The sequence below is a fragment of the Canis lupus genome, chromosome 6 (genome assembly GCF_048164855.1).
Source record: "Canis lupus baileyi chromosome 6, mCanLup2.hap1, whole genome shotgun sequence".
In the NCBI taxonomy this organism is placed as follows: Eukaryota; Metazoa; Chordata; class Mammalia; order Carnivora; family Canidae; genus Canis; species Canis lupus.
Window position 1 is genome coordinate 23,851,995 of NC_132843.1, and position 20,489 is coordinate 23,872,483.

The 20,489-nt window shown below is 41.9% G+C and overlaps 1 protein-coding gene across 2 annotated transcripts in view; it reads left to right on the plus strand.

Moving 5' to 3' along the window:
• Window positions 1–389: 389 nt before the first annotated feature.
• RNF125 (ring finger protein 125) overlaps window positions 390–20,489 on the plus strand; it is a 36,844-nt gene continuing 16,744 nt past the window's right edge. Inside the window, exons 1-3 of one of the 2 annotated variants that reach the window (XM_072829155.1) lie at window positions 390–697; window positions 17,075–17,228; window positions 19,652–19,746. In XM_072829155.1, coding sequence (XP_072685256.1) covers window positions 534–697; window positions 17,075–17,228; window positions 19,652–19,746 — 413 coding nt within the window. In that variant the 5' untranslated portion in view covers window positions 390–533. The remainder of the gene's footprint in view (window positions 698–17,074; window positions 17,229–19,651; window positions 19,747–20,489) is intronic. The other variant, XM_072829154.1, reaches the window with a different exon arrangement.

Genomic DNA, 20,489 nt, shown 5'->3' on the forward strand with positions numbered 1-20,489 from the left:
TGCTAGCCCTCCCCCCGTGGGGCGCCGACTGCCGCCCGAGCGCAGGGGGGCGCGGTCTCGGGAGCCGCTCGGTGCCAGCCCGCGGCCGGGGCGCGCTGGGGTCGCAGCCGCGCAGGGCGGACGCGAGCATCACCTCCCGCGGGGCCCCTGCGTCGCGGCCGGCGGGGCCAGCTCCACCCTCTCCGGAGCTCGCCAGAACGCGGTACGGACGCGCGCGACAGCCCGCCGGCCGCCCCGCCGCTCCGGGCCCTGCGGGGGAGGTTTCAGGTTTCAGCCCTCGCAGGAGCCGGGCCGTGGCAGCGCGCACCGTGCGGCCGCCCCCGCCTCCTTGTGTCGGCCGCGGCCGCGCGCTCGTCGGCCCTGGACGGAGGTGGGGCGCCGGGCCGCGGCCGCCGCCGGGCTGCTGTCGCCGGGCGCGCGGGGAGGCGGCGGTCGCCGCTGGGCCGGGACTTCCTTCCTCTGCCGCAGGACAGCAAAACAACCCGGCCGCGGGCGCGGAGCTGCCGGCCGCTGTCTGGGCGAGAGGCGCCGCGATGGGCTCCGTGCTGAGCAGCGACAGCGCCAAAGCCGCCCCCGCCTCGGCCGCCCCCCGGGCCCTGGAGCGCAGCGGGGACCCCGAGCTGCCCGTCACGTCCTTCGACTGCTCCGTGTGCCTCGAGGTGCTGCACCAGCCCGTCCGGACCCGCTGCGGCCACGTGTGAGTGCGGGGGGAGCTCGGCTTGCGCGCCCGCTTCTGGGGAGGGCGAGGCCGGGGGAGCCCGCGCGTGGGAACGGAGCTCCTGCGGGGGACACACCCGGACCCGGCGAGCCCGGGCCGCGGGGAAGGCGACCTGTCGGAAGGTGACACAGGCATGCAGGAGGCGAAAACAGAAACAGGCGGGCGCCGCGGCGCCTCCCCGCCAGGCCCCGAGGCGCTGCTTGCCCCAAGCCCAGGTGCGGAGCCCCAGACCGGGTGCCCAGGCGCAGGAGCCGCCGGGGGCCGGGGCCGTCAGCTGGGGAGGGTGCCCTTGGCTGGACGGCCGGCACCCGCTTGGACACAGGGCAGTGGGCTTCTGCAGAGCAATCACCCCGCCGAGCTCAATCAATCGGGAGGTGCTGCCCCCTCCCCACCCCCCGCCGCCCCGCAGGTCGGTTTTGTTTTGCTGGCCCTGCACGTGTTCCAGGACGCCCACTGGGGCAGCCTCTTGAGCAAACAAAGATCCGTGCAAACTGTCCTTCCACCTCCACCTCCCCCTCCCCATCCTAATGCACACACTCAGGCCCTTCAAAGATCAGCTCAACAGGCGGAGTGACCTCGTAGCCCTTAGACTTTAAGTGCCTGTCCGGGTGGGGCCGGGACCTGAGAACCTTAGCGCCAGGCCCTTGAGTGTAGCCCTTTAAAATCTAACCACAGAGTGACAGGAGTTTGCAGACTCCCTGCCTCACGCGGCGCTTCCCTAAAATCGATGGTAAGCAGAGATAAAAATTAGTCGTTTCTAAAAAGAGTTTGAAAACAAAATCCCTATATAAAATTGGCCCGTCCTTAATGTGTGCTGGGGCCACTAGTGATGGGAGTTGGACCTGTGGTTTCGTGTTCTGTTTCCGCAGAAGCTTGCTTTCCGTGGCTGCCTGGGTGTGTGAGTGAGTGTGTGCCTGTTGGGGGTGGGTGGGGTGCGGGGAGTTGCACAGAGTGAGAACGGAAGCCCACTTAATGTCTTCTTTGGCTGACTAGAGTTTGATGAAGCGCCAGGGCAATACCGCAATGGCTAGTAAGTGCTTCTGGCTTAGCAAGGGGGGAAAAACCCATATTATAAATGCAAGTGCACAAAATGTTTTCAAAAAGACTTAGATGGTTCTTGACACCTATAGACTAGTGACTGAGAAGCACCATGAAAACCTCGGTGGTGAGCCAAGAAGGAAAAATGCAGCCCACATAGTGTTTAAATAAAGAGTGCCCTGGGCATTATTTTGTGGCTGTGTTTTCAAGGCCTGTTGTTTCAGCGTTGTACTTTAAACTCAAGCCTAATTGGCCTCCAGACTGATTACTGATGTTGTTTCCCAGCTGTCCAGATGTAGCTCATGATATGAAATCCCAAGGCCAAGATGGAAGCCGAGATAGCATCGTGTAACAGTATAATATATTGATTAGTTGGGACAGTAATCATCCCCGGGTAGCTATGGGTAAATTTAGGCTGTGCATTAAAACTTTAAAGTTGCACCAGGAATGCGCAGCGGGCATCGAGTCTTGAAAGTTCCTTCTGTAGAACTGAATTGGATGACTTTGATATTGGAGGTTGTTATCTGATTGAGGATTGTTTTCCCTGGTTTGGATTTTTTAAAAATATTTTACTTATTTATTCACGAGAGACACAGAGAGAGGCAGAGACACAGGCAGAGGGAGAAGCAGGCTCCATGCAAGGAGCCCAGTGTGGGACTCGAAGTGGAACTGGATCCCAGACTCCAGGATCACGCCCGGGGCCCAAGGGAGGCGCTAAATCACTGAGCCACCCAGGGATCCCACCTGGTTTGGATTTTGAATGCCATAACTTACTGTTTGTAGTGTTTTTGCTTCTGCTAAAGGATAATGTAAATGTGTAAAAAGTTAAATCTTTTGTTTAATCTTTTTCTTTGTTAGAGTTTGAATAGGAAACCAGCAACTGGAAAAAATAGTCATGAAGTAGCACAAGGGCTGGATGAATTGCCTTCCCTCACTTTACTGTTCTTTGTTTTGACAAATCTATGTCCATTGTTCTGGCTGTGGGCAGAATTTCCATATTCCTCCTTTTGGCAAATTTACTTGGGCCCCTTCCACTTTATAAATGTTAACTAGAGTTCCTTCTCCACTGGGAATGGTGAGTGCTGTTAACACCATTTGTGTACTTCCTAAATAAATTACTCTCCTCCATTGACCCTAAATTGGAAAATGGAGAAATGCAAATGAAATCTCTGTATGTTATCTCCTATTGAAGCTAATTTCCAAACTTGTTGAACTCGTTGGTTTATGCTGATTTCTGCTCATAAACCTATTTCGAGTCAATCAAGTACTTAATAATGACAAAAATACATTGAATGAGTATGTATATAGCACTCTATAAATTGTAGAAACAGTGGGACTGAGAGAGAGCAGTATTTGAAATTCAGCCCTGCCACTGACCGGTTGTGTGACCACCATGGGGCTATCTCTTTGACTGCTTCTTCATTTGTACAATAGGGTGAATAATGGAATTTTTATGAGTATTTTAAAAATGTAAAAGTGGCCCATCATAAAGCCTCAACACTTAATTTCTATCTCCCTTAAAGACATTCCACAAAGCAAAAACCCAGGAATGGGTATTATTTCTTATCTGTATTTCTTTTGGAATAAAACTGGGCCACAAAAGATAGATCTATGACATTTCTAAGATGTCGCAGATTATCTTCCTTTTAGCTGAGTTCTTTTTCCTTTGGTGGCCTTTAATTTAAGATATTCTATTTTAATGTGCTGTCATTTCAAATCGACATTGCTCATACGTCTGTATCAGTTGTTAAAACAGCTTTTGGGGGAAAGGCTTCCCACCTCTGCCTTATCTTCTGTTATGGGGGTGAGGAGTAGATAAGTTGAAGCTGTGTGAATGAAACTGAAAGGGAATCAGAATCTGATTTATATTTAAAATAAGTATTTTTAAAGAAATTTGTTGACCAGTTGCGTATGACAGATAAAGGGGGGAGAAAGGGTGGAAGGCAACTCCCTAACAGGTGACAGAGATAAAGGGGGGCAGAGTTCAGCTCCAGAGGTAATGTAGTGAACTTGTAATGGGGCTTGTCAAGTATACAGTAGTCTGATAGGGAGATATCCAAAGGGAAATATCCCAAAGGTACTGGGAGAACGGGTTTGGGGAAAGGTCAGAGCCAGAGCTAAGGGAGTTATCTAAAAGAATCAAGAAGTGGAGAATAGATCTAACAGAACTAGGAGGTACAGACTGGAGCATGCTAGAAGGCACAAAGAGCTACATCTTCATCGAACTGAGTTGGGTTAAATAGTTCCAAATCACAGAATTTGCCTAATTTTGAAAATGGAACTGTTGAGGATAATTCTGAAGTGCTTTCAGGTAAGTGGATTAAAACTTTCCATTTGTGGTCAAGTATGAATGGTACAGCCTGCATCAAATTAGTGGTTCTCTGAGAGTTTCCTGATGAGTTTTAAACTGACCCAGAAATATACATCAGTGCTTTCACTTTTTTTTAACATTTAATATATTTTATTATATTTAAATTTTAAAAATTATTTAAATATTTAAATATATTTTAAATTTTTTATTAAGGTGTAATTTGACATATGTTAGTTTCAGGTGTTCAACATAATGATTCAATCTTTATATAAATTGGAAAACAAACACCATGAAGAGTCTAGTTAACATCTGTCAGCGTACATAGTTACACAGTTTTTTCTTACAACTTTTTAAGATCTATTGTTTTGGGGCACCTGGGTGGCTCAGTTGGTTAAGCATCTGCCTTTGGTTCAGGTCATGGTCCTGGGATCCTGGGATCAAGGCCTGCATCTGGCTCCTTGCTCAACAGTGCCTACTTCTCCCTCTCCCTCTGCCTGCCACTCCCCCTGCTTGTGCTCTCTTTTTATCAAAAAGAAATAAAATCTTGGAAAAACAAAAAGATCTATTGTCTTAGCAACTTTTAAATATATACTACAGTACTATACATATAGTGTTAACTGTAGCCACCATGTTGTACATTAGAGCCTTGTGATTTATTTATTTTTAACTGAAAGTTCATACCTTTTGACCCCCTTTCAGCCATTTTGCTGCCCATTTCATTCCTACAGGAGTTGTGCAATCCCAAAGAATTCTTCTTTAACATAAGATTAAAGCTATTTGCCTTATTGATTATTACAGATATTTATTATCTCCTTGTATATTATCTACTAGTGAGGGTTCTTCTGAGAAACAACCAATAGTGTGTGTGTGTGTGTGTAAAAAGACTGATTTTAAGGAATTTCTTCACATCATTGAGGATAATCGCTTCCTTAAAGTCAACTGATTATAGATGTTAACTACTTCTGCAAAATACCTGCACAGCAACACCTAGGTAAGTGTTTGATTAGATAACTGAGTACTATAGCCTATCCAAGTTGACACATAAAACTAACCATCACACCTATCAACTGAGTTTTTAAGGGTTATTAAAATCTGGTATCAAAAACAAAAATTAGATCATTGTCAGGCTTTACTATAGACCGTTCAGCATTCTACTAAAAAATCTGGCTGTCAGGCAACCATGTACACACCTACATGCTGCTCAAGCAGACAGTAGGAATCCACACAGTTTTCTTTAAAATAAAATCATTGTTCATTTTCTTCATCATTTTTATTTTGGTTTATTATGAGTTGTTTGGTTAGATCTGCTTTTGCATGGAATGCTTTCATTTATTGATCAAGCAAATATCCCCTGTCCTGTGCTGAGCACATAGACACAGATATCTATCCTCCTGGAGCTTGCATTCTCATCTGGCAGGTGCACAATAAACAAAATACCGGCATTAAATATGTCACTTGTTTATATAGTGATGGGTGTTAAAGAGAAAAAAAAAATAAGCCAGGAAATAGGATAGGAAGTATGTGGGGGAGTTGCAATTTTAAGATATTTAGAGCAATGCTTCTCAAATTACCTGCTGTAAAGAAGCAGTGAGGTTTTGTTTTGTTGTGCTTTTAGCCCATCACTGATCAATAATCTGATAAAATTAAAAAATGAATTATTGAAAAAAATTGAATTTAAAAATACCAAAGATCTATAAAATACAAGCCTTCATTTTAAAAAGTAATAATTACATTCAACAGACATAAAATTATTCTGGCAGATATCTATACAAGACTGAGAGATGACCACTGGTTTTATTAATATGGAGGCTATTGGTGACCTCCAGAAGAGCAGTGTCAGTGGAATGCTGGGCACCAAAGCCTACCTGGAGTGGGTTCCTGAGTGATCACAGGAGTCAGAGACAGAGAGGCCCTGTCATGGAGTGGGGAGGCAAAGCAAAGGAGAGAAATTGGGACAATAGCTGGAAGGAGAAGTGGGATCAAGAGAGTTTTCTTTTAAAAAAATATTTTTGTGATGCCTGGGTGGCTCAGTGGTTGAGCATCTGCCTTCAGCTCATGTCTTGATCCCTGGGGTCCTGGGATCGAGTCTCGCATGGGGCTCTCCACGGAGAGCCTGCTTCTCCCTCTGCCTGTGTCTCTCTGCCTCTCTCTGCATGTCTCTCATGAATAAATAAATAACATCTTAAAAAAATAAAATAGAATAAAAAATTTTTTAAATATTTTTTTCTTTTAAGAGAGGAAAAGTGGAATATTCTGTATGGTTATGGAAATGAACCTGTAGTGAGGGGGGAACTGATACACAGGAGGAAAGAGAATTTTAAGAGCAATGGCCTTGAGTAGGAGAGGAGCTGGGATTTACAGTGAGTCTTGGGGCCCAGGGGAGGCGTGGCCATGGCAGGAGACTGAATGGTTCATCCATTTCATAGGATATTGGGCGTTAGATGGGCACAGATGATGGGAGTCGAAGTGGAATATTGTGGAAGTTCCCATCTGATTACCAGTTATCATTGACATATTTTTTGACCTGTGATTTGACTTTAAGACAAACTTTGAAATTTAAATATGAACATACAGGCCCCTGATGCTAAAAGAAATGTATTTAGAATGCTTCCTCCTTCCAGTGTGCTTGGGTAAGCATCACTTAAAATAGGATGGTTAGAGCCTTTGGTACCATCAAGATCCAAAAACTCTGGAGAGTCTTTGCTCTAGTAAAGAAATGCTACACTGCCACCCCTTAAGGATCTGGTGCTTAGTTGGTGTTCAATATGAGTTGAGTTAATGGATGATTCTAAAATACAATGCAGTTTGAATACTTTGGTGAATGCCCCTCAAGTGGGGACAACTACCCTGTAGTGCCAGCCAACGGCTGCTATGTAGTCAAGTAACAGGAGTCTCATGATAGTTTCTGAACTCCATTATTTTTATGGGGTTACTCATCTGTCCCTGTATTACTGAGAATTTCGGAAAGATGTAATTAAGCTGGCCTGAAATTTGCCTCCTCTGGTGTTTGGACTGCTCTGTGTTTACTTAGTAACATTAGTATTGTCACAAGCAAATTAAATATTAGTGATCTAGTAAATTATGTATTCTCTAACAAACAGAACCTAAATAATGTAGCAGACTGAGTTTTATGCCCAGATTTTCCTTAGGATTTGGCTACTGGCCTGTGGACTAGCAGCACTGCAGGATCTTGGGCCCCATCTCATAGCCACTGAATCAGGATCTGCATTTTAATAGGATGTTGAGGTGATTTATATTCACTTTAAAGTGTGAAGCACAGCTTTACTAAAACCTATTTAACTGACAATAAAATACAGCAAGTTGAGGACAGTTTTGTAGGTTTTAGAAAGGCACCCTGCTAAGATTTTAAGTTAAAGGAAATAACATTTTCTTTGGGGGTTAAATTTTGAATCAGCAAATAACCTGGTATAGAGGTATTCAGAATCAGATTTTGGAGGCTGAATGATTCCCAGGATGAACTTGGAGTGGGACCTAATTGAATACAGAAATAACATCAAAGGAAATCTCAGGGGTAGTGAGTGGCTGGAGGGCTTTGCTCTAAGAATAGCTGTACTCCGGCCTGTCTGGCTCATCTGTGTAGGTGAGGAGGGAGTAGGGTGTGTGTGTGTGTGTGTGTGTGCGTGTGTTTATTACATTGAAATATTTTAGCCTGAGACTCTTATCATGATTTTGAATAACAATAACAACTCCCTTTTTTCCATTTCCATTTTCAAGCTCACCAAGCCAGCTCAAGATTTTCATTCAGCTTCGTTTCACATCCCCACAGTGAGGCAGCCTAGTGTTGAGAACAAATAGAATGTTAGATCGGCCTCATGTTGCCAATGGGTCTTACAGAGTCCTATTTGGGGACCATGTGTGAATACTTATTTTGCCTGTCTAGCCTTGGACCCCATGGAGTCCCTAATGCATCCCTTCCCTCCTTAAATCTATGATGCTTAGTGTTCAGTTTTACCTCTTTAAGATTGGGTACCTAATTTTACCCAGTGTCCTCAGCAAGCCTTTCCTCATTTTTCTACAAATGCTTTGCTGATCTCTTCATTACAAGGGTTTAATTGATAATCACTTAATTTAGGGAAACAGAAAGGGGTTAATAAAATTATCAATGGGAGCAAGGTATTTAAGTTTCCATCTGGTTTCAAGGCTCTTAGAGCCATCCAGTTCCTAATCGATGTCTTTAGGAGCTGCAGACTGCAAGTGATATCAATGAATGGGGAGGGTGAGTACTCACTCCACAGGGTAGGGGTGCCAGCCCATGTGACCATATGGGAATTGAGTCCAGAGTTGGAGGAGACCAGTTTTTCAAGAGAAGCCAGAAATTTGGGTTTAGTTGTAAAATATGATTTAAAAAAAGAAAAATTAGGGGGAGGGGCAGAGGGAGAAGGAGAGAGAGAATCTTAAGCAGGCTCCAAGGGCCAGCACAGAGCCTGACTGAACCACCGGGCACCTCCTATAAAATTGGATGTTAAAGCAAGGGCAACTCGCTCCGAATTTTTGAAAACATTGAACTGGTCTAAAAAAAATGTAATTGACTTCTATACTTAGCTTCTGCCTTTCATCTAATTTCTCATTCTGATTGTATCTTTATTGATTCATCATTCTTAACCACCTTATGAAGTGGGGATGGGGCAGACAAATAAGAATCCTTTATCTCAGGGTTTGTGTTCACTTATTTATTTTTTTTTAATTTATTTATTTGAGAGAGAGACACAAAGAGACATCGAGAGAGAGCACAAATGGAGGAAAGGGCAGAGAGAGAGAAGCAGGCTCCCCAGTGAGCAGAGAGCCTAATGCAGGGCTTGATCCCAGGGCCCCAGGATCACCACCTAAGCTGAAGGCAGCTGCTCAACTGACTGAGCCACTCAGGTGCCCTGGTTTGTGTTCATTTCTATCCCTTGGGTTCTTTCAGAAGGATCTAACACTCTGCCTTATTAATGGGAATGTTGGGCCTGGCCCAGAAAATTCTTTGTTCGGTTCCTCGTAACTAATTTTGTTATTTCAGTTTACTGAGTAACTACTACTCAGTAGTTACTGGGGTGGTGTAGGCAGGAGGCCTGCAAGATTCGGAATGTTTTATGTATTTCTGTGATCTTCTTCATGCAATGTTGTTGTTTCTGGCCTGTTGTCACTGGGGCATTTTTGTTTTGTTGTGTTGTTTTTCAGCTTTGTTGAGGTGGTACAGTGCAATTCACACAGAGTGTACAAGTTGATGAATTTTGGTGATTATAGAACTACCTCCACGAACGAGATCTAGAACAACTAATTCCATTACCCTAAAAAGGTCCGTTCCCTCCCCCAAGCCCCTGGCTCCAACAACCCCATCTGCTTTCTGTCACTAAGTTTTGGAATCATACAGAAAGTAGTCTTTTGTGTTTGACCTCTCTCACTTAGTATAACAGGGCGTATATTTGTTGTCATTTGGTATGTTGTAAGTCCCTTTGCCTCACTTCCAAAATAAATCCTAACACTGCCTCCTGTTACTTTGCTTGTCTGAGCCATCATTCTCTCTTGAACTGACTCTTGCAGTGGCTTAAACCTGAGCTTCTCGCTGCCGTGGCTCTTGTACCTCTGTAATCTATCCTTCACACATGAACCAGAGTGATCTATGTAATATAAATCAAATTGTGTTACCCTCCTGCTTAAAACCCTCCAGCACCTTCCCACCACCCTGAGTTACGGCTTGATGATCTGTCTCCTGACCTCTCTACTCCCCCGTCTCACATCTCCAGTTACTCTCCCTGGGATGCCCTGCCTTTCAAGCAGGTTGGCTTTCTATACCTCAGCAAGATGCTCCCTATCTTTTGTCCCCTTTGTTTTCAGTTTGGAAAACCATTCCCAGATCTTCCTTAGAGTGGTGACTTCAAATATCTCAGGGACCACCCATTTAAATACTCCCTCTGCCCCACTCACTCTGTTTTTATCGTCAACTGTTTGTTTCCTCTCAAAGCATTTATCATCTGACCAGCCTATTTGTTTACCTGCTTATTGCTCCCCCCCCTCCCTTTTCCAGAACTCTGAGAGCAGGGACTTTAGACACTGCCACAATTTCATCCCTGGCATGTCAAACACTAGCTGGCAATAATTAGCTATTGCTAAAAATTTCACCAGTGCATGAATGCTTATATGGATGGGTCTAGGGAGGTTTGTGCAGATTTACGCATTCTCTAATAAAGTCTTCTCTGTAACCAACTATTCTTGCTAATAGCTTCACATAATCAGTTTTAGAAGGTTTGTATTTTCTCTATTCAGCCCTTTATTATATCCCAAATTGTTCTGTGTTCTTTAAGTTTCTTTAAATAATCATAAATGCAATGTAATCTTTTCCTCATACTGAATTTGGGTGCCCTTAAAAATACATTTTTAAAAATATTTTTCTCGGAGGGAGACAGAACATAAAGACTCCTAACTCTGGGAAACGAACTAGGGGTGGTGGAAGGGGAGGAGGGAGGGGGGTGGGGGTGAATGGGTGATGGGCACTGAGGGGGGCACTTGACGGGATGAGCACTGGGTGTTATTCTATTCTGTATGTTGGCAAATTGAACACCAATAAAAAATAAATTTATTAATAAAAAATAAAATAAAATATTTAAAAAATATTTTTCTCAGGACGCCTGGGTGGCTCAACGTTTGGGCGCCTGCCTTCGGCTCAGGTCATGATCCCGGAATCTGGGATCGAGTCTCGCATCGGGCTCCCTGCATAGAGCCTGCTACTCTCTCTGCCTGTGTCTCTGTCTCAGTCAGTGTCTCTCATGAATAAATAAATAAATCTTTAAAAAATAAATAAAATAAAAATGTTTTTCTCTTCATGTTCCATTAAAAATATCAGGTCTCTTCATCCTCCAAACACTTCCTTTCCTAATTTTATGGTTAAAATTTTTCTCAGGAATAAAGAAAACTTAAGTCATAGTAAGGTGGTTAATTTTCTCTAACATTTTTTTCCCATCGTATTTTTTTTTTAAAGATTTTTGTTTATTTGACAGAGAGAGACAGAGAGAAGATGTGCAGGCACAAGCAGGAGGAGAGGCAGCAGGAGAGGGAGAAGCCCTCAGATCATGACCTGAGCCAAGGCAGACCCTTAACCGACTGAGCCACCCAGGTGCCCCTCCCGCACATACTATTTTGAAAAATTTCAACCATAGAGCTAAGTTGAAAGAAATGTATAGTGAATACCTGTATATCCACTACCTAGATTTTACAATGATTAATTTTACTATATTGCTTTTTATCTCTCATTTTATCATATACCTATCCATCATCCATCTGTCTTCTTTTTGGATGCATTTCAGAGTAGGTTACAATGATCAGCACACTCTGTTCCTTCTTATATCAAGAGGCATAGTATTAACCAGACTTTAGTATTTATGTTTTTTTTAAAGGTAAATTACACATGTAGTGAAATGAGTACATTCTAGGCATAACCCCTATTGAGATACAGAATACTTTCAGTTAGTTTCCTGGTGTCCTTTGCCAGCCAATGCTTGTCCATGTACCCCTACAGGAAACCATTATTGTGATTTTTTTTTCTCTACCATAGATCAGGTTTGCCTGTTCCAGGACTTCATATAAGCAAAATTATACAGGATGTGCTCTATTATGTCTGGCTTCTTTATTTTTTTTTTTTTAAAGATTTTTATTTATTTATTCATGATAGTCACAGAGAGAGAGAGAGAGAGGCAGAGACACAGGCAGAGGGAGAAGCAGGCTCCATGCACCGGGGGCCCGATGTGGGATTCGATCCCGGGTCTCCAGGATCGCGCCCTGGGCCAAAGGCAGGCGCCAAACCGCTGCGCCACCCAGGGATCCCTGTCTGGCTTCTTTAACTCAGTATGTCATTGAGGTTCATCAATGTTGATGTGTATGTTAGTAATTTGTTATTTTTTATTGCTGTGTGGTATTCCATTGTAGGAATATGCCACAGTTGGTTTATTCATTGTCTTGGTTTTTTTTTTTTTTTTAAGAGTATATTTATTAATTCATGAGACATGAGACAGAGACAGAGACACAGGCAGAAGGAGAAGCAGACTCCCTGCGGGAGCCTGATGAGAGACTCGGTCCCAGGAACCCCAGGATCATGACCTGAGCCAAAGGCATACACTCAACCACTGAGCCACACGGGTGCTACTATTCATTTTCTTGTTGAAGGACATCTGGGTAACTTCCAATTTGGGGCTGCTATGAATACATTTCTTATTAATATTCTTGTACCAATAGGTATAAATTTTCATTTCTCTTTAATAAATACATGGGCTTGTTATTGCAGGACCAAAGGTACCTATATATTTTGTTTTATAAAAATGACCAGGCCATTTATTTCAAACAGTTATAGGTGATTAACTTTTTTAAAGAATCATTTATTGTGTAGATACTATCATAAGATTCAAACTTGAAATTTGACAATGAAAATACTCACCTCTTCTTCTTAGTTCCCATTTCTCCAAAAGATAGGTAAGTGTTCTTTTTTTTATCCTTTTAGATGTTTTTATACATCTACAAGGCTATGAATAGCCCATATTATATACATAGCCTACACTTTGGTTTCCTTTTTTTTTGGTTTTAAATTCAAGTTAGTTAACATATAGTATATTATTAATTTTGGGGTAGAATTTAGTGATTCATCAGTTGCGTATAACACCCGGTGCTCATCATATCACAAGCCCTCCTTAACACCTATCACCCAATTACCCCATCTCCCCACCCACCAAACCCTCCAGCAACCCTCAGTTTATTTCCTATAGTTAAGAGTCTCTTATGGTTTGTCTCCTTCTCTGTCTTATCCTATTTTTTTCTTCTCTTCTCCTATGTTCATCAATTTTGTTTCTTAAATTACACATATAGTGAAATCATATGGTATTTGTCTTTCTCTGACTGAATGATTTTGCTAGTTCCTCTAGCTCCATCCACGTCATTGCAAATGGCAAGATTTCATTCTTTTGATGGCTGAGTAATATTCCATTGTGTATATATGTGGTATACACACACACCCATATATATATATACATATATATGTGTATGTGTGTATGTTTATATATATAGGTATATGTATACACACACATGCATACACACCACATCTTCCACATCTTTATCCATTCATCTGTCGATGGACGTCTGGGCTCTTTCCATAGTTTGGCTATTGTGGACATTGCTTCTATAAACATTGGGGTGCAGGTGCCCCTTCCAATCACTGTTTTTGTATCCTTTGGACAAATACCTAGTAGTTCAATTATTGGCTCATAGGGTAACTCAGTTTTTAACTTTTTGAGAAACCTCCATACAGTTTTCCAGAGTAGCTGAGCCAGTTTGCATTCTCACCAACTACACTTTGCTTTCTAAGAGGTTTTATTTTTGAGTTATCTTGTTTTTGTGCCTTGTTATATAGCTTACATACACACACATACAATTACATAATTACTTAAATCTGGATTCTAATTACACAACTCGTTTAATGCTTGATCACTTACATACTTTTTATGCTAATATACTAGAGTAAAGATGTTAAATTCTCCGGTTCACAATACTTGAATTTGATAACTGTACCTATAAGGGGAGACTTTTAACTTCAGATTTTTTTTGAACTAAGCGGTTCTGCAATCTTATTTCTGCACCCCCAAAAACAAGACTTGAGGTGTGATGGCATCCATTCCTCTCCTTATTGGTAACACTTTAAAAAGTCATGGTTTTTATGAATTGATAACCAGCACGTTCGGTCTGTCCCAAAACACCTTGGTCTTGTGTTTTCTCCATTTAATAATCACTTTTGTTAAAAGGGGTACTGCTAGTTGACTGACCTATGGGATTTGCAACTAATAATCTCATAGAATGCAATAGTGTCTATCTAATCTCATTTGAGAGTTTTACGCCACATGTAACACCACTGTGTAGTCATAAAGGCTTAGAGCCTTGATTTTTAAAAATTCCTTAAGTATACTACTTTTCATGACTACTAGATATTTCTGTAGTTGTAGTGATCAGTTTTTTTTTTTCCCAGTAGTGATCAGTTTTAGTTACAAAAATATGTGCAAAAGCACTTACACAATGACAGTAGAAACGTACTCTAACAAGCCCGCTGGTTTATACGGGTACCTCCACAGTCTAACAGTTTTGCTGCTTCTGCTTGTCACTGGGAGGAATCGAGGTGACTTAAAAAGAACTACAGACCTTTCTCGACTCACAGTGGGGTTCTGTCCCGATAAACCCATCCTAAGTTAAAGTAAGTTGAAAATGCATTTAATCACCTAACCTGCCAAACATCATAGCTTAGCCTAATCTACCCTAAATATGCTTAGAACACTTACATTAGCCCACAACTGGGCAAAATCATCTAACACAAGCCTATTTCATAATAAAAGTGTTGAATATTTTGTGTAATTCATTGAATAGTGTACTGAAAGTGCAAAACAGTGCTTGTCTGGGTGTAGAATGGTTGTAAGTGTATCAGTTGTTTATCTGCATGGTGGACTGGGAGCTGCTCAGCATTGCAAGAAGAATATTTGCTGAATACCAGGAGTAGACCAAAATTCAAAATTTGAAGTACAGTTTCTACTGAATGAGTATCGCTTTTGTGTCACTGTAAAGTCAAAAAATCCTAGTGGAACCAGTTAATTTGGGGACCTTCCACACATACTTTCAAGCCCCTTTCAAAACTGAAGTTCAAAGTACTCCCGTCTTCAGGCTGTATAAACTTGGCAAGTAGTTACACCTCTGTGGTTTTTTTGTTTTGTTTTGTTTAGAGATTTTTATGTATTTATTTGACAGAGAGAGAGTGAAAGAGCTCAAGCAGGGGGAAGCAGAAGAGGAAGAGGGAGAAGCAGGTTCCTTGTTGAGCAGAGAACCCGATTTGGGGCTGGGTCCAGGACTCTGGGATCAAGCCCTGAGCCAAAGGCAGCCACTTCACTGACTGAGCCACCCATGTGGCCCTGTTGTTACACCTCTCAGAATCTCTGTTTGCCACCAGTCAAGTGATGAGAAAGCAAAGCAGCATTGTAGGATTACTCTGAGAGCTAAATGAGATTGTGTCTATGGGTGCCCACTGCAGGGCTTGACACCAATATTAGTCTTCTGTTTGTATGGGTATAAAACTCAAGTAAGTTGTGAGGATCCTGACGTGGGGCTCAATCACAAGACCCGAGATCACGACCTGAGCCGAAACCAAGAATCAGATGCCTAACCAACTGTGCCACCCAGGCACCCCTCATAGGGGTTTGTTAAAATCAAATGAATTAGGGTATGTTTTAATACTTGTTAAAAATAAAAAACAAAAAACCACAGCATACCAAGTTTGAAATCATATCAAATAAAAAGTTACTAAGACAACGGTAAAAATAAAAACACCTAGAAAAAAAATGGTAGGAATACAGGTAGATCTGGGATTCTAAATAAAGAGCAGCACATCCCATCATGTTGTTGCTGAATCAGTCCTTATGTCAGTCTGTTTTGCACTCATCATCCAGAGAGAGGGTTTACTTGGTCTGGCCCACTGCGGGACTCTTGTCTTCAGCAATTGAATGTGGGCACCTTGGTGAGGGCCCAGCAGATTGTATCTCACGTAAGACATATGGTTCCTGCAGAGCAAAATCAGGGTGCTGTTGCAAGAAAAAGAGGAAATGGATGCTGAACAAGCATAGACATCAAGCAGATGCCTCAAGAACAATGCAAATGGGGATGCCTGGGTGACTCAGCGGTTGAGCACCTGCCCCTGGCTCAGGGTGTGATCTGCGGTCTCAGGACCAAGTCCCACATCAGGCTCCCTGCCTGGAGACTGCTTCTCCCTCTGCCTACATCTCTGCTTTTCTCTCTGTGTGTCTTTCATGAATAAATAAATAAATAATCTTAAAAAAAAAGAACAATGCAAATGTCAGCATCCTCTGTGTGTGTATAAGAATTTTATAACAGATGCAGAAGAGAGTTCTTTTAGGCATCAGTCATGGCTAATACAATTGGGGGTTCAGTCTGGGAAATTTCAGTGAACTATATACCTATGATATGTGAACCTTTCAATATATATATAGTATATCTAAATTTTAAAAAAGCTTAACTTTGCCATAATATTAATACTCCCAGATAGATGGTATATGGCAAGTACTTTAGCGGTGCTTCTCAGGTCACGCTAATGTATGTAATTTATCTAAAGGTCATTTTAACTTTGGTGTGCACGTGGCCTTCAACAGCTCCTATAAATAGGGCAAGATTTTCTGTGAGTTCTGCTGATTATGTTAAGATTTTATTACGATTATCTTTAAGTAAGCCAGGGAATAAATGTCTTGACTTGGAGAACATTTCCTAGTAGTGGTAACTTTAATTAGATCATTTTCTGTACCTGGGAATAACATTAAAATCATTTTATAAGCCTGATAATGCACATGGTATTTCTCCTCCTTGACTTCTTGCTGTGTTCTTTTCTAACATACAAAAGCCCACAGAGCCAAGACCTCTTCCTGCCCTCCCCCACCCCAACCCCAATTTGGAGTAAAATAGGATTAAAGAAAAGAAAGAACACATTGGCTACCCTTTGGGTTATAGTTTTAATTCCGTTTATAGGAATGCTGTTTTCACCGCTTTGTGCTCTTCTGTCCAAATGCAAGCAGCAAATGTGGTGAGAATGTGCGACCCCCAGGCGGTCTGCCAGGAAGGTAAGGGACTCTGTGCCAAGGTATAGGCTGCAAGCACACCTTTAGCTTGGCAATACAGCTCCTGGTATGTAAGGGGTCGTGAAAACACACTTTACACAAATGAACACATAGTGGTGGCTCCCTTACACTTTTTTTTTTTTAAAGATTTTATTTATTTATTTATTCATGAGAGACACAGAGAGAGAGAGAGGCAGAGACACAGGCAGAGGCAAAAGCAGGCTCCCCGCAGGGACCTGCTCGATCCCAGGTCTCCAGGATCATGCCCTGGCCTGAAGGCGGCGCTAAACCGCTGAGCCACCCGGGCTGCTGTCCCTTACACCTTTTAAGGGAAATGATGGATGATGTGTGCTTTGTTTCTTTCAGATTCTGTCGTTCCTGTATCGCTACCAGTCTGAAGAACAATAGGTGGACCTGTCCTTATTGCCGGGCGTATCTTCCCTCAGAAGGAGTTCCAGCCACTGATGTAGCCAAGAGAATGAAGTCAGAGTACCAGAACTGCACTGAGTGTGACACACTGGTACGTGACAAGAGCGTAAAGTATCAGATGTACCTCCCAGGTTTCTGACATGCGTAGGTGTAGGTGAAGGTGCTGATAGGAGGAGCAGATTTGGAGAAAAATCCACGAAGTCTTAAATATGTCATGTTTGAACTGCCAAGGGGAAGATACTATCATAGGGAATTTTGAGATCAAAAGAGAAATCATATGCTAAGGGCCTGAATTTTTTTAGAGCACCTTTCTTGATTGTTCATCGACATTGTCGCCTGTTCTACTTTCTGAGTACCTTGTGCTTTCTCTCTGTACTATTTACCACCATTTAGAATTATGCTTTTGTGATTTTTTAAAATTTATGTCAGTTATCCCGACCAGACTTAAGCTCTGTGAGGGTAAGGACCATGTCTGTTTTATTGGTGACTGTGTGTGTACCCAGCACTTTGAAAAGTGACTGGCACATAGTTAGTGCTTCATATATTGTTTTGAATATTTATCTGAGACTCAATAACTTATTCATGGCTGTCTGACTATAGAACTTATATATGGTCTTTGGAGTCAGACTTCCTGGGATCAAATGTGAATTCTCTCACTCATTAATTGTGATTTGGGGACATTATTATTTAAGTTTTCATCTTTTTGTAAAATGAGGAAAAAGATAGCATTCATGTCATGGAATGATGCATAGTTGCAAAGGAAAATGATAAAATATATATGGCTTTCAGCACTGTCTGGAACATAGTACAATGCTCAAAATCATTAGCTTTTTCCATTCATAATAATAATTACTTATTTTTACTTTGATTTTTTTTGTCGTCACACGACAATCAACATGCGCAGAAGTATCTTCCTTCTTCCTTTGTATTCTTAAACAACAAAGATAAGCATTTTTGATACAAATGAGAAATCTTTTAAGAAAAGTAATAAAGAGATGTGAGAGATTTGATGGTCAGAATTGGAATGTGGGGATCCCTGGGTGGCGCAGCGGTTTAGCGCCTGCCTTTGGCCCAGGGCGCGATCCTGGAGACTCAGGATTGAATCCCACGTCGGGCTCCCGGTGCATGGAGCCTGCTTCTCCCTCTGCCTGTGTCTCTGCCTCTCTCTCTCTCTCTCTCTCTCTCTCTGTGACTATCATAAATAAATAAAAAATTAAAAAAAAAAACAAAAAAAACAAAATTGGAATGTGAAAACTTGGAAAATAGTGTGTTTTTAAGACCTCTACCTCAACGAGTCCCAGGTGGATATTTGTGAAACAAGGATTTGTTCTCACTTTTCCACTCGCTTTTATTTTTGTCTTTTGTGAAGCAATTTGTCTTTAGTGAAGCAATTATAACAGTTTCCTTGACAGGGTAGATTTCATGCTTGAGGTTTAACTTCCGGCGCTTGAGCAAAATGAAGCAAGATGGGTCGACCACCTTACCACAGCTCTACAAAGCTTCCTTTAGCACAAGATCTTATCAGAGTTTCTAATGAAACATTTAGTAGAAGATGTGTTTTTTAGCCACAGATCCCTCATGGTTAGGATCTCTGAATGTATATCTGGAGGAACAAGGGCTCTTTATTCTGTCTTGGTAAAAATGGACTTGTAAGAGCTGTCTTTTATGTTTGCTCTTAATGGGGCCATTAACTATACTGTGTATTGTGAATTCATGTAATACTGCTGGATATATTATAAAACCATGGTATTTATATCTTTCTCTGAGGCACAGGATTTCCTTTTACTTACTATGGGCATCTTTAAAATTAAAATCCATCTATTGGTTCTTTTTATCTCTCTTTGTTTTCTTTTCCCTCTGTCTCTTCTCATTTTTTTTCTTCCCTCCATCTTGCTTGCTGTCTTTCCCCTCTCTCCTTTTTCTTTCTCACTTCTTATTATCATCAGGTTAGGTAATGGTATCCAAAAAAGGAAATTTGAGTTGTTATGTCTTTCCACTTTAAAAAACATATGCTTTCTAGGGATGCCTGGGTGGCTCAGTTGGTTAAGCATCTGACTCTTGATTTTGGCTCAGGTCATGGTCTCAGGGTCCTGGGATCAAGCCCTGCATCAGACTCTGTGCTTAGTGTGGAGTCTGCTTAAGGATTCTCTCTCCCTCTCCCTTCACCCCTCCCCCTCACTTCTACAAATACACATGTGTGCACAGGTGCTCGCTCTCTCTCTCAAATAAATAAATAAATATTTTAAAAATAAGAATAAAAAAACATGTGCCTTCTAGGAGAACCAAACTCAAGAACTCAACATTTGGATCTTCTGAGTATTAGAGGTATTTTTAAAGTGTTATTCTTGGTAATGCCTTAACTTTGTTGTACTCTTGTCATGAATGCATCCTTTGAATCCACTGACCCACACCATGAACTTATTTGCAATAATGAAAGTAATAAAGCTGGATCACAGAAGACTTTACTGAGCCTCTTTTCAACAGGGATTTTATTTTGAATTTGCTTTTATATAGGTTTGCCTCAGCGAAATGAGGGCACACATAAGATCTTGTCAGAAGTATATAGATAAATACGGACCGCTGCAGGAACTTGGGGAGACGGCAACCAGGTTTGTTTCAACACAATGTAGTTGAATGTTAAATTTGATATGCCTATAAAGAAGTTCATAGGCTGGAAAGGTTAACCTTCTTATGGTGAAAATATGTATGGAGTTGTGTTTAGGCTCTGAACCCTAACACCTACTATTGGTAATCATTTGTTAATGGCAATAATTATGAAAGAGTGAATTATGAAAGAGTTTTGCTTTCTTTACTCAAAAAACTTTGCATGAAGGGAGCCAACCGAGTACTGGAGAGATTGGGAGAACTTCCTCAGACGATTGTGTATTCAGGAAGATCCAAAAATAGAATGTGGAACTGCTGAGGTTCTGCAAGGCTCTGTTTTCTAACTAATGGGTTCAAGTAGATCCTGGTTCAGAGCCTATTCGTTTTCACTCTTCCACTGCCACTGCTCAGTGCCCCAGCTCATTTCCTCTCAGTTTTGCTGGTTTGGCTTTAGAAGGTAGGAAGTGGCATCTCAGTATATAGTCTAACAAGGAAGAACAGGCCTAGGGCAGGCATCCTGAACTGAGACCTTTTTGGTGGGTAATCTTTTATGGGGCCAGAGGAAGGATGGAGGGGGTTAGTAGGCTCAATGACAAATATTGATCATTATTTGTTTTTCCTTTAAAGAGAAAGAAAAGATATAAATCTGGGCCATTACTACCCTGATGGCGAGAGTAATTACAAAGGTTGGAGTCTCTCTCTACCAACAAAATGAGGAAATGATTTATGTTTCCCTGTCTAGGCTGAT